Here is a 16,941-nt window from a genome sequence, read left to right as displayed (position 1 = left end):
ATAAGACAAATAATCTAACTCGAACCGTGTATATACGTTGATTACGAAGTGCCTAGTAGTTATGTGTTGTTGATCCTGCGTCGTATTCCGTATTCCGTATTCATTAGCAAATCCCACCATACCATACCCATACCCGTACTCCGTCCGTAGGGCGAGGGCCTACGGTGGTCCCTTTTCAGCCCAAATCCAACGCCCAAGAAAAGGAGAGAAAAAAAAGAAGAAAAAACGAACCAGCCAGTGTGCCGAGTTGCGTGACGAAGCAAGGAAGTACGCGAATCTCGAAATAGAGAAGGAAAAAAACGAACTGCCTTCTTTTCAACCCCCTTCCCTCCTACGACTGTCAACATCAACACCCCCACCGCCTAACTAGCCTACTCACTCCATGCCGATAAGCTGCTTGAAGATGGCGAAGCTGCGGGCCCACACATCAGCACCAGCAGGCTCGGCGCGCCACTCGGCGACGGCGCGCAGGCCGGCGAGGTCGTCGCGCATGTGGTCGGGGTTGGTGGTGCCGTTGAGCACGACGATGCCGACAGCCTGCAGCAGGGCGTACCAGGCGGTGGCCAGCGGCACGGCGGCGGCGTCGGCGACGTGGCGCACGAACGGCGCCGTCTTCCACTCGGCGCGATTGCCCGTCAGCGTCCAGAACCCCTGGTACGCGACGCCGCGCGCCGCGCACCACTGCCGCACGTCGGCGTCCCACGCGCGCTCGGCCCGCCGGAACCGGTTCTGCACGACCGATGGTGGATAGGGGGAGCTGCTGCTGGCGAGGACCTCGAGCACCGGCAGCGTCACGTTGCTGATGCCCACAGCGCGGATCCCGCCCGCGGGCACCAGCTCCGCCAGCGCCGCCCAGGCCGCCAGCGTGTCCTCGTCGTCCGCGTACGGCGAGTGCATGACCAGACAATCTAGGTAGTCGCTGCTGCTGTCGCCGTCGCCGGCGGTGGACAGGTTCCGGAGCGAGGAGGCTACCGAGGCGCGCACCTGCGAGGCAATTGTGGGATACTGCTCGCGGTCGGCGTAGGCATCGTCGCCGGGGGTGAATTTTGTTTGGATCTAGGAGACGGCATTAGCAGGCAGACGAACAAATATATATATATTTAAATAGATATAGATTACGTATAAGTCGGCGCGCGTCACGAGGCCGTCGGCGATGGCGCGCCGGATGCCGTCGCCCGTCAGGGCCTCGTCGTAGTGGCGCTTCATGGCAGCCGTGTCGATGCCGCGGAAGCCGGCGCGGATAGCCTCGTGGACCAGGTCGGCCGTCTGCTCCTTTTTCCACGCCGTCCCGTACATCATGGCCGGCATGTCGGCGCCGGCAGCAGCAGAAGCGGTACCGCCGCTGGTCATTTTAGTCCGTCTGCGAACAGGCGGTGGTGGGGTGGACGATGTGAATGAGAGCGGGCGGACTTGGCGTGTTACTGATGTGATTATGGCTCGACGGCAGCTCGGGTTGACCAGAGCCAGCGGCAGCCTTGCAGAGCCGAGCAGTGCTTGAGCTCGGGATAGCTTGAGCAGCGGCATGCAGCAGCAGTTCATGGGGCTGAACAGAGTGGGGATGGCCCGTCAGTTAGTCCCGTCGATGGTTGCACAGCAGGAACCTCCACTGATAGAAGGCGTGTGACTGTATCCAATGGACTGAGGTGTCTGGTGGCAGGGACGGAAGAAACTCCACCAATCGTTGCGGTACAGCTCTGTCCTGCTCAGTCTTGTGCTGCGTAAAGGCAAGCACGATAAGGCCCCCTAGGTACTTACCTACGTATGGAGTCGAACTGCTATCGGCAGGGGCGGCTCGAGATCCGATGACGCAATGGACAGAGCTCCCCTCCCAATATCCCAAGATGGAAGAAGCTGTCCACCACGCTCGGCCACTAGCATAGCACGCATGTCAAGCCAAGGCAAATCAACGTACAGCAGGGCCTGCCATCTGTTAGTTTAAATCTTTGTGGAGCGTCAACGGCTTTGAGCTGCCGCCGTTTTGGGCCTGTTTCGGCGATTTACCCGCAAGACCGGCCCTTGTGCCCCGCCATTCACGACTACTAGCATAACTAATCCGCGATAACCCCACGATTTCCATCGAGAGGGGAAAGAAAGGGGGGAGAGGGGAATTGGAGCCAACGAGGTCGGCGCAAGCCCATTTAGACCAGACACACACACTCTCTCATACGTTCATACTGCCAATTGCAACAGCCTCGATTCTTTCAATACGGCATCTAAACTGATCCAAGCAAAAAGCACACGTCGGCACAACCATGGCGTCCTCATCCTCGACACCCCTTTTTACGGTGAGATGGGGCATCATGGCCACGGGGTGGATTGCCGAGAGTGAGCCACTGCCTTTCTTTTTTTTCGTTTCGACTAGACTTAGCAGGTCTCGCTCACACCCCCAGCCTTCACCAAGGACCTCCTCACCAACCCCGCCTCGCGCGGCGTTGACGACGTGCGGCACGAGCTCATCGCGGCCGCGTCGTCCAGCTCCAAGCAGACGGCCGACGGCTTTCTGGCAAAGGTCAAGGCTCCGAGCTCGGCCAAGGCCTACGGCTCGTACCACGAGCTGGTCGCCGACCCCGACATCGACATCGTCTACGTCGCCACCCCCCACAGCCACCACTTCCAGAACGCCATGCTCGCCCTCGACGCCGGCAAGAACGTGCTCTGCGAGAAGTCGCTGACCGTCACCGCCGCCCAGACCCACAAGCTCGTCGCCACCGCCCGCGCTAAGAACCTCTTCTTCATGGAGGCCGTCTGGACCCGCTACTTCCCCCTGAGCATCCAGGTCCGCAAGCTGATCCAGGACGGCGCCATCGGCACAGTCTACCGAGCCATTGGTGAGTGCACCCACACCCCTTGATTCTGGGTATTTTTGCTGAAATTTGTCATCTACTCGAGCCGACTTGTCCCTCGGCAATGACATCGGGGACGGTAACTTGAGCTTTGCCGACTCCCACCGCATGGTCAACCCCGACCTGGCCGGTGGCGCCCTCCTGGATCTCGGCATCTACTCGCTCACGTGGGTCTTCCAGGCGCTGTACCACGTGCAGCCCGAGGAGGAGAAGGAGGCGCCGGACGTGCTGGCGGCCGTGACCAAGTACCACACGGGCGCCGACGAGTCGACGAGCATCATCCTGCAGTTCCCCAAGCACAAGACCACGGGCATCGCGCTGACGTCGCTGCGCATCGCCACCGACGTCGACGGCCACAACACGGCCGGCCCGGCCATCCGCATCCAGGGCTCGGCCGGCGAGATCCAGGTCATGGGCCCCGCCTACCGCCCACTGCAGTACAGGGTCGTGACGAAGAGCGGCGGCGGTAAGGTCGACGTCGTCGACTGCCCCATCCCGCGCGACGACGCCCGCGACTGGGGCCACGGCATGTTCTGGGAGGCCGACGAGGCCGCCCGCTGCCTGCACGACGGCAAGCGCGAGAGCGCCTCGCTGCCCTGGAGCGAGAGCATCGCCATCATGGAGGTCATGGACGAGGCGCTGAAGCAAGGCGGCGTGACGTACTCAGACCTGATCACGACCGACATCTACGACCCGCAGAGCCCCTTAAATACCGGTAAGCGGTGAACAGGGAACGGGGCTAATCTTGGCTGTGTCGTTGAGTGTCGATTACATTTGATGGAAATATATGATAGAAATGTCTAATGGAAACTATTCAGTGGCTTCGCCCATTTTAATCACAGTAACCAGCTAACCCCTTTATTTTAATTTAAACACGCCCTCCCGCTATTGGAATGTTCATACCTCGACGATTGACCAAGGTAAGTAAATAGGTCCCCAGATGAACCTCCTGTAATGCATGCACGCGCGCAGATAAGCAGGACTGGAAATAGGAGAACGAGTTCAGCTAGCCCGTCCGAGGTGGAGAGAGAACCTGCCTAGGTACCCATCTGCCACATTTCTGGCCTAAACACCAGGTTCTCTCTCTTCCCTCCAGGACCTTGACCTAGCCTAGAGCCCACCATCGTCAGCACCGCCACCACCACCGCCGACACTATATTTCCACGGCGAAGACCGCGTCCGCCGCTGGTGCTGCTGATGTTGGTCATGCAGCAGCTGCTGCGTCTGCAGCTGCTGCTGTAACCCTCCTCCATCCCCGCCACTGCTCGCAATCCCAATCCCAGGTCCAGGTCCAGGTCCAGGTCCAGGTCCAGGTCCAGGTCCAGGTCCAGGCCCAGGTCCAGGTCCAGGCCCAGGTCCCGACCCGGCGCCGATCACGATGCTGTTCCCAAGACGCATGCCACCCGCCCCGCCCGCACCGTCGCCGCGGCTCAGGCTCGAACCGTAGTCCACGTGCACTAGCACCTCGGACACCAGCGGCAACGCCACTGGCGGCGGTGCGCGCGGGAGGTGTGTTTCGGTGTCGTCATTGTCATCACTGTCGCTGCTTTCGCTTTTGTCTTTGTCGCGGTACTGGTGTTGGGTGCCCCCTGTGTGCATTACTGCTGCTGCTGCTGCTGCTGCTGTCTGCGAAGAAAACGGCAGCGTCCGTGAGCTGGACGGCGACGGCCCGGCGGCGGCGGCGATTCTGCCCGACTCGTCGTCGTCGTCGTCGTCGACCGACATGTCGCCCGGGTCGCCGATGATGGCCTCGGTGCTGCGGGCCGAGGCGAGCGTGGTCATGGCCAGGGCCTGCTTGGGAGGGGCGGTCATGGAGGTCCCTGCTGCTGTGGTAGTGGTGGTGGTGGTGGTGCTCCTGCTCCTGCCGTTGCTGGTAGTAGTGTTAATCCTTTGAGGGTTGTTGTTGAAGACGACGCTGTGCCACCGAGACGACAGCGTGCCCCCATCGCCAGCGAGTTCCTGCTGCTTGGCCTGCCTCGTCTTGCTACTGCGCAGGCCCCCGCCGCCGACGCTGCTTCGCCTGCTGGCGCCGCCTGCCAGCGCTAGTTCCTCGCCGGTGTGGCTCCGCGGCTGCGACAGTGACGTTGAGTCGTTGGATGTCGACGACGCCCCGTCCCGCGACGTGACCCATTGGATGACTACGGCGCTGAAGAGAACTGGAGGGGGCAAGGCTTGTAAGTATAACGCGCGCGCCCCCCTACGTGTGTGTTTAACGGTCGAAGGGGGTGCAACTCACTGTCGCTATTGCAACACATCAGACACACCCACCCCGGCTCGCCATCGAGGGCCATCAGAACAGACAAGTTGCTGTGCGCCTCACAGTGGTGGTCAGCCGAGAGGCGCACAAGAGGGAGAACGGAGAACACGCACGCGATGCTACTAGTAAGGGTGCAGATGGATCCGACAAAGGTCCTCATGGCCACCGTCTTCAGTCGTCGGCTGCCGCGCGTCTGCTGGAAGTTCCTGAACGAGTACAGTTCTGCACGGGCTGTCAGCGCGACGTCCTCGCTGGCAGACGGAAGGAAGGACGATGGGGGTTAGATAGGCAGCTTACTGGAGAGTGGGATGAGGAACAAGATGGTGAGGTAGACCTGCCGAGCCAGGTATCAGCATGCCGGATGTGCAAGCTACAACGACATTAGGCTCACGTTGACCAGGAGATCGAACGCGATCAGGGGTATCATGGCTAGCTTCTTCATGCCGATAATGCACTGGCCGTTTTCCACCCTCGTGATACGGCTGGTTAAGTGTCAGTGTGTTGGTTACTCTCCTGGGCCAAGCAAGAAGTGGCAACAGGAATACGAAACACCCTGACATACTATATGAAGTTGATGACGACCACGATGCAGTATACACCTAGTCTAGAGTCAGCCTGTAGTGCGCGGCGGGCAGCCAGCTAAAGCCCGACAGACAGTACGGGACTGACCGATCATGCCAAACGCGTTGAAGATGTAGAGTTTCGAGTGTAGCCGCGGCCTCTGGCTGCTCGAGCGGATGATGTGCTGGCGGTCCCCACGGCGTCAGTTGCATACCTCGCCGCACATCTCCCCGCCTTGGACTGTAAGGAGGCCTTACAACTTTCTCAACCAGGAAGAGGTAGATCAGCTGCGCGTTAGAAGATGCGCCGGTTAGCTATCACCACTCCTCGGTCCCCGGGTGATCCAGTCGGCGGGGAACAACAGAGCAAAATATGACACGCACGATCTGCAGGCCCGGCTTCGTCAGCATGACTCCCCCCTATTCCGGAATGACATGTGGCAACAGACACGCACCTTGGTCGTCACATAGCACGCGAGACAGAGCAGGATGGCCGACTCGCAGACGGAGATGGAGTGGTCGACGCCAAAGGCGAACTGGAGGATGGCCGTGGCGAAGACGAAGAGGAACGAGTCTGAGTAGATGGCGAAGACCACTGTGTATAAAGAATGCCGAGATTTCGTAAACAAATTCTCTCCCTACAAACACATCTCGAAAATCACAAGACGGAAGAGGGAGTATAACATACGCCACTGCACAAAGGGGAGTCTGGTCCAGGCCTTAACGGCCAGAAACCTCTGTGCTGTCGTCGCCGCGCCGCACACGAGCCCGCCGAGTTAGTTTTTTTCCGCCAAATCGTGTAGACAGAAAGGTGTTGAAGCCAGCTAAAACACGCTCACGCCTCACTCGGAAGGCAAGATGGCAAAGGGGAAGGGGACGGGTTCTCACTCAGGAAGGAAGAGATGATGACGAGCGAGATCATAACCAGGACGACGCTAACGACCATGCCAGACAGCGGCTCTTGGTACCGAACCTCTCCGTCCATGGCCTCGGCGGTTAGCTGGCGGCGGACAGGCAATAGATCCATGGTCTCTGCGGGCGCCCATCAAGAAGCAGAGGCAGAAGGGGGGGTGGGGGGGTGCTTGGATGGTCGACGCCGAGGTATAGCTGGGGAAGGGTTCAGGAGAGCGGCCAGATGCTGCTGTCATTCAAACAAGGTCAAGACGATAGAGAGGATAGAAGTCGACCATAGAGGCGCAGGGTAGCCCAGGTGGACTAAGATATTTTCTATATACTTAGGGAGGGTTGCATGCAGGCAGGTAGGAGAGGTGGGTTTGGTCGTTGAAAGAGTGCCGGCTGGCGGGGAGGTAGGTAGGTGGGAACAGCACCAGACTAGCCAAGAAGGCCCGCGTGGCAGAGACAGCGGGAGATGGGCAAATGGGGCACAAGAACGGCCCCGAGTCGATCGCCATAGATACGGTAGGTAGTTAAGGTAGTCTCTCGCCCGAGGGGCAGGAAAGAGAGGAGAAATAAAACATTGGAAGAGAACACGAGACGGACTGCTTCCAGACTACTGTAAGGGTCGTCCCTGCTTCGGGCAGCCACACATCCATGAAGGAGCAGCACAGCACCAACGGCTTCCATTTCCGTCGACGCTCGACCTGCTAGCAAGTCTTGAACGAGTCAAGGGAAAGCAGCGAGCGAAGGCGAGTGGATTTCTCGGCATGCCGGCGCGCCACTTGTCGCTGCCGTACGACCACACGCAGCTCCAGGCGGCGGTCAGTAGTTTTCTCGACGGCCCATTATTCGACGAACGGCGCCTTATAGTCCAGTTCAGCCGGGGCGAGACTGCACAACTAGAGGACTAAGACCGGCGAGCGATGGCAAAAACAAAAAGAGAGACGGTGGCGTTTGGCTAAAACGGCGCGCGGTCGAATCAGGGGAGCGGATTTCGAGACCACTCTACCCTCGTCTACGGCTGCAAGAGGCGAGCTAGTGCGGGCCACGGAGGAGGGCAGGCTCGAGGTTGGACGCACCAGCTTTTTGGCGTACATACTCAATGTGCCGAGCCAGTCGCAGGGCTCGCAAAAGCGCCTCTCACGAGAAGCAGGAAACCCCCTCTCGATACTCGGGGAGCTGAAGGCCAAGAACACGGTGCCCAGGGACAGGCCCGAGCTGCGAACCCGGACAATACGCAGCAACATGAATACGTAGTCTCTCCTTGGCCCAGAAGGCCAGGCCAGGGGGTTGCGAAAGGGTGCGGACTAATACCGGCCGTAGGTTGGTGAGGCTGTATGAATGATATCAAGACCGATCCGATCCGGGGCTGGGAAAGGGTAGGACAGCGATCTCAGCTGCTGGCAGCCCGTCGAATGGAGCTCGATCTTGCCGGATCCGCTCATGCCCTTGTTGGGACTAGTCGACTAGCCAGAGCCGTCGTGCAACCGACACGAGAGCAAGGTCGGAAGGCTGTACCACGTCTGGACTGGACTGGTCTAATAAACGCCCTACCGGGTTCCCCCTGCCCTGCCTATTTCCGGATCCAGCTTGGATCTGGATGTGCTACCAGGCATGATGCGGCCAGCCCAACTTCCCCACTGGGGCACGCCATTCTGGATACCGCAATAGCCAAATCCGACGTCCAAGAGGTGCCGCCGAGGCCGTTGAGATGAGCTGCCGTTTTATCTTGATTTCTCACGACGGAGCCGTCACGGGCGCCTGGCTGGAGTGGAGACTGGTTCAAGAGCGAACGAAGCTCACCCGTTGCGCCGGGAGAGGGAAGGTCGGGACGTTCGCAGGGGGGCACAGAGCCGATCCGATCCGTGTGCGTGTGCGTGTGTGTGTGTGTGTGTGTGTGTTTGAGCCGCATGCCGTAATGGATGTGAGCTGGGCCGCCTGTCACAACTCACCAGACACTAGTAGGTCCCGGCCTCCAGGGCGACTCGAAAGGCTAAAAAACCTCGGGCAGAAGTTCCGTTATGAATGTAGATAGTATTAGACACGTACAGCCCAGCTCGCCCAATTACCTTGCGTTCTGACACCCTCCACCATGTTCGGATGCAAGGGACATGCAAACAGGTGTATGGCTTGTGTTTGCCAAGCCGGTCACCAGAGAAGCGCCTCCATAGCGAGGGTGCCACCCAGCCCGGCCTTGGCCTTCGGAAGAACTGCTGCTGTAGCCCACGGTTCTTGCTTTGCGAGAGGCATTAGCATTAGCATTGGCATTAGCATTCGTCTTTGTACGCCCACAGATTATTACTCCGGGACAATACAATACTTGAGGCCCATGCAGACTAAGATCGATTGGCGCAGGGGGCCCGATACCTACCATACCTTGGGTATCTCGTATCAAGAGTGGAAGTAACACCAAGACAAACGAAAGAAAAACAATGGAACTTTTTTTTTTTTTTTTTTTTTTTAAAAAAAAAAAAAAAAAATTCACGCTTGTGTTTCCAACGAGAGGAAAAAAGTCAAATCAAAAGATCTTGTGCAATTGCACTTTCTATGTGTGGGGTGGTGGTGGGGAGTGAAAGAGGACTAACCGAAACTTTTTTCATTTTTGGCATCATTCCCCTTTCTGCTTGGACTGGACCAGGTTCTCGTCCCTACACAGGGCTCTCCCGTCTCCCGCCCCTCCCCCTCAACCCCTCCCCCCAAAATAAGCTGGGGTGTGCACGAGCCCGCCCCGGGGGGTCCTTCCGTGTGATCGACGGCAAGGATGAACGGCTTTCAGGGGAGGGTGCCCCACCCACGCACTAACAGAATGTCACAAAGCGAAAGCCCGCTCGAGAACAGAACGGAACAGAACAACGGCTCGTTCGAGTCGGAGTCGAATCCAGGAACCCGGAGCCGTGGCGGGCTATCAGGCGGCACAGGAGTCTTCCTCCTTTTTTTCTCTTTTACACCTATTCAACCACCGCCAAAGCATCCGTCTTCAGAGATATAATGACCTGACAGCCCCTGATTGGGGGTTTCGCCTCCCCCAAAACATTCCTCCAAGGGAAGGTCCACGATATCTCGTCTTGGGGCCCATCCCATTCGTGTCAGGTATAGAATCATCCATCTCAGAGGGCTATGTTACTCCTCGCCGTAAAGGAGGAGTTCTCTTTTTTTTTTTTTGCGGAAGGGGGGAATAGGTAGCTATTAGAATCCCTTTTATTGAACCCTAGAAGCTTACCATCTCTCCCCTGGTACCTATCAAAGGCTTTTCCTGGCTGGTTTATTATCTGCAATAATCTTCATTCTGCCCAAGCACGGATGCCACGCCAACAAATAGTCAGTGATGATACTCCGTAACCAAGACCAAACACAGCCAACAAACAGACCCACTCGGACCGCCAGACTTATTATATGCTAATTTTCATATGCACAGCTATCGTCTAAAATACTAGTTATGCTAGTCCGCTAAAGTAGGTACGTTATATAAAGGCGAAGCTGCCCTTGTCATAAAAGTTTGTTCCCGAGTCAGGCATCGTTTCGTATCATTCCACTTCAGTCAAGTCCTTCCGTCACATCTCAGCAAGTGAGCGAGTGCTCGAAACCCTGTTCTCAAAAAAGAACCACCTCCCAGAGCCGCCTTCTTTGGGCGTGATACTCCAGACCCAATCCGATATTGCCAGTTCGAGGTCTGAGTCTTAGTCCAGCCAGTCGACTTGCAAACAATAATACCAAAATTCAACACCGTGTAAATGCTCAACCGAGGTGCAAAGCCCGTTGCCCTCCCGTTTTCTTCTCTAAAACGCCAGTCTACCCATCCCATTTCTTCCTGCATGGTTAGTTGCCCGTTTTTCCGCGCTGTGGTCCCAAACAATCCTATCCAGTTCCCTCAAGAGCCGCAAAAATTCAAGTCCAGTTGCAAAAATGTCTCGAGCCCCGCCCCAAAAAGATTACCCGGCCTATATTCACCGTAGCATTACAACATCATTATCCTAGCAAATTAGAATCGGCGAGGCGAGACGAACAAAAATCGCGCACTCAGTCGTTATGATGACGTTTCCCTAGGCTGCGGGGCCTCGCCTGAACGCGTTGCGTTCGGAGACTGTGTCCGGGTGCGGATGCGGAATTTGTCTCGTAGCCGATCTGCTAGCCTTGCTCTGCGGCTTCGTTCATCGGCATCGCCGTCCCCCGGTGATTGTTGCTGCTCTGAGACAGCCGATGCTTGTTGCTGTTGTGACCGGTGTCGTCTGAGAATCTCGATGCGCTCCTCCACCGATGCATGCCGTAATCGGTGCAGATCGAGCAAGCGTGACGAGTGTAGATCGAGCAGTCGTGATCTTCTCCTCGGTGGGGTAGTGCTTCCCCCATTGCTACCAGCCTCGGGCTCGGCCAGATCTCCCGCAAGAGGGGGTGCCAACTGGCCCGAGTCCTCCATAGTGTCTGACGCATCCTGACCTTGTGGTCGGAGGTCGAGTCGGCTTTTAGGGGGCTGGGTTAGTTAAGTGGCCGGCAAAGTAGACACCAAAGCAATCACAACTTACCACAGGGGGCAAGTCCCAGACACATTGATCAACCATGGATCAATGCACGGCGGGTGGAACTTGTGATCGCACGGCAGGACCCTGACGTCCTCGCCCACGGTGAAGTCCTCGGTGCAGATGGAGCAGCCGAGATGCTCATCATCTTGGCTGTGATTCTCGTTTTGTATATGCTCGTCAATTTTCGTTGCGCTCAAGTCGGCGCTGGGGCTTGAGGCTGCTGTAACATTCAAGTGTGATTCCGTAACTGCAGCCAGAGCAGCCTCGTTTTGGCGCTTCTGCGGCGGTTGAGTCTCTTCCGGTATAGCCGATAACCTCGTCCCAGTTTCTGGGTCATGGGACGACCTAGACGGCTGATGTTCGAGCTCAAGAGCCGGATCCGCCTTGGCTGGGGTCGTGTCTCCAAACTTGACAATGGGCAGCGTCTCTAGCACGGCCCGCGCAATACCCTTGGCCCGACTCTGCCTCGGCCGCCCTCCGTAGCCAGACCGCGGACCGTATCGCTCCGGGTACCGATGCGCCCTGAGAGCGCCCGTCGCAATGATGATAAGAAACAACAGCGTGATGAGGCCCGTAATGCTGTAGAGTATACTCATGGCGACAGCAGAGTTGCTTCCGCTCTGTGCTTCAGGCTGCGCTGCGCTCGTGGTGTTGGCCGAGATGACGGCCAGGACAGTGCCGCTGGCCGTGTCCGTATAGTTCATGGTTTCAGAAGCCTCCTCGGAGAATGCCATGGTGAAAATGGACGTGTACGGCAGATCTGAGCCCTCGAGACCGCAGCAATTCCCCTCCTCGCTGTGCAGCACAATTGCGGCTGGCTGTTTGGCGGCTGGTAGATTGGGGTCCATGAAAAGGTTGAGGACATTGGTCGCGTTCGGCGGATCGCACGATAGATAGGCGATGTTGTCGGAGCTCCTCAGGCTGTCGTAGTTGCCCCAATCGGCCGAGATCATGTTTCCGTGTATCGCAATCGCCTACCGATATGTCAGCAAGGCAAACCTTTTGGCGTTGAGAGCGCCTCAACGGCACAAGCCAGCCATAGTGTCTCACGTTTAAGGTGACGTCGCTCCCATTCAGCCCCACGCTCTTGGTCATCGGATATATCGTGTAAGTGAGGGCCTGGGCTCCGCCCTCCTGGGCCGATAGTTCGAGGGTCATTTGGAAGTCGGCCTGCCACGCGGGGGCTTCGTCCATGGGGAAAATCCTCGCAGGGCCGGCATGGACGGGAGGCAGGACGGAGAGGGCGGCGGCGGCCAAAATCCACAGCAGCGAGGCCATCTTCCCAGCACCGGCGGCGGTCGACGTCGCGGCGTGCTAGATTGGAAGTGGTATGTTTGAGCGGCCTCAAACTGCGATTGGGTTGGATTCGAATCCAGTCGGTCCGAGGAGGAGAGGGTCGGCGGTTGTAAAGGAAGAAGGAGGGAAAAGGAAAATAGCCCGGAAGGCGTGGATGTTTGGCTGACAAGGGCCTCGCACCTCACGCCGGCCGGCAGAACATGACTCGGGCTTCTCTACCTTGGTTTCCTAGGCCCTTGATCGTCAAGACGGGCATGCTAAGACGGGGGGTGGAGCAATGGCAGGAAGCGCTGTCAGTGGTCTAGTGCTTGACGCCTCCCAGTCTCGACGCTCCCAAAGAGGCTTGGGCCCGGGTCAGTCGGAAACGGACTTGGCGGCCAAGGCGAGGGGGCTCAGTAGCCAGCTACCAAGCGACGCGGCGAGAGAGGCCTGCTGCGCTCAGGTATTCTGTTATCTACAGGCGTATTACCCTAGATCGTGGGCGGACCCTCGACCAAGCAATCTGATGATTTCTGATTGATGGGATTGGCTAGGCTTCGGAAGACCGGGATTTAAGACGATGCCGCCGCCGCAATGCGTATAGGGACGAATAGGTCAGATAGGGCTGTACGGGGCAGCGCAGAGCGAATACGTGTACGGCGATGCAGCGGGCATCGAGAGGTGTAACAAAGGCTGGCCTGTCAAGGTAAGGTAATCCCAACGAGGGAGTCGGAGGGCAATGGAACCAACCGTTGAGCTCCTGAGCAGGTATATTCGTACGCACAGTAGTAGCATGGAGGGCGTCGGTGGATCTGTGAGAGACGTTTTGGAACTGTTTTAGCGCCACTGTCTGCTTAAAGCACCCAGCACCCCAAGCACTCGCGGCTTCCCAGAGCAGCATCGCTCTGTGGAGTGCATCTCATGCGCCGGGGGTTTCCCAGCGATCATCGCACTTGCATTTTGGGCCTGGAGCGTCAATTGTCAAACCCTAAGCCCTGTCAAAGAGAAAGAAAAAACACCGGCACCTCGGAAGCCCGCAGTCAGAGTGCAGCGTCAGGTTGTATGGGGCATTGGGCAGGGGGCTTGATGGAGAACTTTGAGGCGTTTCGTTAGCAGCGCGCGAATCACACAGAACGCAGCCTCAAACCATTCGGTGCCTAGACTACGAGAACTATTGTATGCTAGCAGCTCTAGAGGCAAGCCATACGAGGACCGATATTACAATGCAACCAGCACCGCGGCAGGCCTCTAGCAGGTAGGAATGGATCAGGGACGAGTTATTTTTCAGGGAATCCGGATATTGGCCAAAAGGCAAGAAAGACTGGTGGTGTGGTCCATCTCTCTCTGCTTCCGTGCCGTTTTCCAGGTTCGCCATCACCGCAATGCTTGGCTAGAGTCTAGGCCCCTTCGCTAGACGCCTGCATTCACGGCATCGTGCATGTCGGCGACGGCAAGCTATCCGGCCTCTTGAAGCGATTGCCGACTAATTTTCGAACCCAGGAAACATTGTTTGGCGTCCACGACACGCATATCAGCGATGATTGCATTGATGTGGCTTGGTTGGGTTGTTCGGGATATTTTGCGGCTAGGCCTTGTTACGAAGTGCTAGGTCTCTAGTCCCTGACGATCAACTGGGCTGAGTCTCAGATTCCAAACACCCGTCGTCGTTTTGCTTACGGCACGACCATGAAATAGAAATGCTCAGACAGTCTCGAGAAGCCCTCCATACCGGCTGGACAGACCGCCGCCATGGCGATTCCTGTTCAGCCGCTCTTTGCAGAATGAACGTTCCATCCCATGAGCGATGGGATAGGCGTCTGCGCTCAATGCACCTTAGGTAGCGTCTGCAACACCTTCGGCCAACAAGGTTTTTGTTGACGTCAGCATTGGATCTTGGATCCGCTTGTTCGTCTGCTGTTGGGCACGCATCCTGCCTAAGGCAGGGAGGTAGCTGTGCAGTTATCTTTCCACTGCGGAACAACTGCCCTAAGTTTTGGGTAGCCCGCATGCAAATGTCAGGGGGTTGCGGTGCCCACGGACGGATTTCGCACAAGAAGAGTATCACAAGTCCATCCGAATCCTTGCAGTCAACGCTGCGGCTAAATGTCACCCTGCGTGTTCTGGCAGGTATTACTCCAACACGTGCGTCCTAACTCTCCGGCTGTCATGTTTTCATGGCTTGTTTGCTCCGTACAGTGGGGATGAATGTTGGAAACAACAGCATGCAAAGGTTATCTATCACTACGTAGGTTGTGATAGAAACATGAAGCCTGGTTCACCGACCTCCCTCTTCTAAGCTAAGAATAGCCCATAGAGATACTGACAAAGCGAAATAAAAATAGTAGGGGTTGCTTTTCTTCTCTTTTTGGTGTTTGTTTGTTGGCGGGTACTTGGTAAAGATGAGAAAGCTGCAAATAAACTAGCTAGTAGAGGGATGAGGCCTCAAGGATTACAGAATAGGGACGCAAGTAGATATTACAGGGAAAACCCTTTACGGCGAGCCGTAAGATTGATTCCGAGGCCCTTTAGATCTTGGAAAGTCCCTCGCTAACAAACATTCGGGGATTGTATTGTATATTCCGTCAAGTAATTGCATGGACCGATAAACCGCTGGGAAAGAATCTGGAGACGGCCAACAAGCTCAGCCCCTGTACTTCGCAGTCTGAAGCAGTTTGTACATATCTGATCCAGGACTATCTCACGAGCCGAACTCTTCTTCTCATGCCTAGGCAGGCGACCAAAGGCTAGCTCAGACTGTAATTGCAAATCAAGGAGTCAGCATCCGTTCGGCGGGTATGTCCGGACAGGCCTGACCATAGCTAGGACGTGTTCGATCCCCGTCATCTTGTAGAACTGACCATGACAAGTAGTGTGGTAGTTCGCATAGCGTTTGCGCTATCCTGTCGCCTGTTATCTGTTCGGGATCGGGATAGCCTCCAGTATCAAACTGCAATCCAACAAACCGGTTCGACACTTGGCCGTGTGGCAACGGTCATGGCAAGGCGACGGTGGAAAATATCCCAGCAGCTTTTGGGTTTTCATTGGTGGTGGATCGAGATTTGATGCTAGATCTCCTCCATGTCCTCTAAATCATCCATGACTGGCCAGTCGCCAACCTCTACTCGTTCTGGCCTGACAAAGACTCCCCGCTTGAGTTCGGAGGCTTCTCCCCAGTAACGAGTGCCTCCTATGCTTCCGTCATTTTTGCCCACAGGTTCGTCCAGGTCGACGCCAACCCACGAGCCAAGGCTGCCCGGGATCTCCTTGACTTCGCCCACATACTTGATTTCTCCTCTTCTAGTGTCGTTCGCGCCAACCCTGCATCGCTTGCCCACCGCAATACCGCGGGCTTTGATCTCCTGGGAAATCGCCTCGATCTTGGCCTGTTCATGGCTTGGGGCGTTGGGGTCAAAACGTCCCAACTTCTGCTCCTTCTTCCACGAGAGGACCGAGTCAGACTTCTTCTCATACTCTTCCTCGGGCATGACGTATTTCTCAACCCCAACGGCACTTGAGAAGTTTGGCTTCGCTGAAGCTGGGCGAGTATCCACGATCTGCCAGGTTTATTAGCCAGTTGCCTCTATTCTAGAGCAGGTCACTTCTAGTGCCTTCGCCAGCCCCAGACCCCGAGAAGAAAATGGATCAATGTGCATCACAATGTCTAGTTTCCTTGCGGAATGTGGATTTAGTCTCCCAGGGCAACTAGCAGGAGATGGAAGAGAACTAGCAACTGCCAACAGAGCAGCCGAAAGACAAGCAAGACAGTTCCAGCAAACGCCTTGTGTCCTGGCCTGATCCTTTTTGACTGCACCCAAGCTTCGCTAGCATGTGGCCATAATAAGACTTCCATGTAGGCAACGGAGAATTTCATCAAAAGTTCGACCAAAAGTACCATGTATCAAGTCATGCGCGCTTGCGCTTATGTGGCGCCTGCCAAAGCAGGGAGTTTCACTCTCCGGGTCTAGAAAGACTTCCAGAAAACCAGGAAGGAAATATTCCACTCACATGCAGCTCAGCATACGGGATGAGAGGGAAGCTCTGCAGATAGACAGCCTCTTCATCATTAGCCTCAACGGGGATCCTCTCGCTGGACGACGTCTTCAGGAAGACCCGCTGACACGATGGAGGGATACCCGTGATGGGCTCCATCTTAGTCTTCAAGTGCGCGATGGACCATGACGGAGTGATGCGGCGCTCGGACGAAGAGTATTCGGAAACGACGTAGAGAGGAACGTCGGCCATGATGGGTCGACTTTCCTGAGCGGTGGGGTGATTTTGGTTTGGAAAGGAAGTGGCGACAATGGACAGAGAGAGGCCAAGGCAGCTTTCAAAGTCTCGAGGAAGGATCTGCCGGTAAAACTAAACAGATTGAGACTGCGCGGGCATTCGGTCCGGTCCGCCTCCACTTGCACTTGCACTTCCAGGAATGATTTCTCAATCGGGATTCCCAACTTGCTTCGATACGCGTGAAGACACAGACAGTCGGCGGCACCTGCGGATACCTGTTTGTGTTCTTGTGATTTGGAGTGTCGTTGATGATAGTGGGTCCAAACTACTGGACGAGCCTGATTAGGCAGGAAATTGAAGCCATT

At 56.5% G+C, this 16,941-nt stretch overlaps 5 protein-coding genes across 5 annotated transcripts; 1 reads left to right on the top strand and 4 right to left on the bottom strand.

The window, feature by feature from the left end:
• Positions 1-375: 375 nt before the first annotated feature.
• B0T26DRAFT_743975 (NADP-dependent oxidoreductase domain-containing protein) lies at positions 376-1,308 on the bottom strand (the record flags this gene model as incomplete). The annotated part of the gene is made up of 2 exons (XM_060444335.1): positions 376-1,056; positions 1,120-1,308. 2 exons carry the CDS (start codon positions 1,306-1,308, stop codon positions 376-378), a joined length of 870 nt encoding a protein of 289 aa, XP_060291935.1.
• Positions 1,309-2,252: 944 nt separating this feature from the next.
• On the top strand, positions 2,253-3,569 carry B0T26DRAFT_743974 (uncharacterized protein; the record flags this gene model as incomplete). The annotated part of the gene is made up of 3 exons (XM_060444334.1): positions 2,253-2,325; positions 2,391-2,828; positions 2,890-3,569. 3 exons carry the CDS (start codon positions 2,253-2,255, stop codon positions 3,567-3,569), a joined length of 1,191 nt encoding a protein of 396 aa, XP_060291934.1.
• Positions 3,570-4,925: 1,356 nt separating this feature from the next.
• B0T26DRAFT_655751 (uncharacterized protein) lies at positions 4,926-6,645 on the bottom strand (the record flags this gene model as incomplete). Its single annotated transcript, XM_060438647.1, has 11 exons — positions 4,926-4,999; positions 5,080-5,150; positions 5,214-5,322; positions 5,398-5,434; positions 5,492-5,582; positions 5,663-5,699; positions 5,770-5,845; positions 5,919-5,948; positions 6,116-6,255; positions 6,349-6,402; positions 6,549-6,645. Coding segments are annotated over 11 exons (816 nt in total), but the record flags the coding sequence as incomplete, so codon positions are not given.
• A 2,560-nt stretch (positions 6,646-9,205) lies between these two features.
• On the bottom strand, positions 9,206-12,352 carry B0T26DRAFT_743973 (uncharacterized protein; the record flags this gene model as incomplete). The annotated part of the gene is made up of 4 exons (XM_060444333.1): positions 9,206-9,263; positions 10,640-11,014; positions 11,078-11,989; positions 12,099-12,352. 4 exons carry the CDS (start codon positions 12,350-12,352, stop codon positions 9,206-9,208), a joined length of 1,599 nt encoding a protein of 532 aa, XP_060291932.1.
• Positions 12,353-15,414: 3,062 nt separating this feature from the next.
• On the bottom strand, positions 15,415-16,591 carry B0T26DRAFT_680461 (CAP Gly-rich domain-containing protein; the record flags this gene model as incomplete). Its single annotated transcript, XM_060440493.1, has 2 exons — positions 15,415-15,903; positions 16,355-16,591. The coding sequence occupies 2 exons, from the start codon at positions 16,589-16,591 to the stop codon at positions 15,415-15,417; spliced, it is 726 nt and encodes a 241-aa protein (XP_060291931.1).
• Between the last annotated feature and the right edge of the window lie 350 nt (positions 16,592-16,941).

Source organism: Lasiosphaeria miniovina (genome assembly GCF_030549165.1).
Source record: "Lasiosphaeria miniovina strain SMH2392-1A chromosome Unknown B0T26scaffold_7, whole genome shotgun sequence".
Classification (NCBI taxonomy): domain Eukaryota; kingdom Fungi; phylum Ascomycota; class Sordariomycetes; order Sordariales; family Lasiosphaeriaceae; genus Lasiosphaeria; species Lasiosphaeria miniovina.
This window is presented reverse-complemented; position numbering and strand designations above follow the sequence as displayed.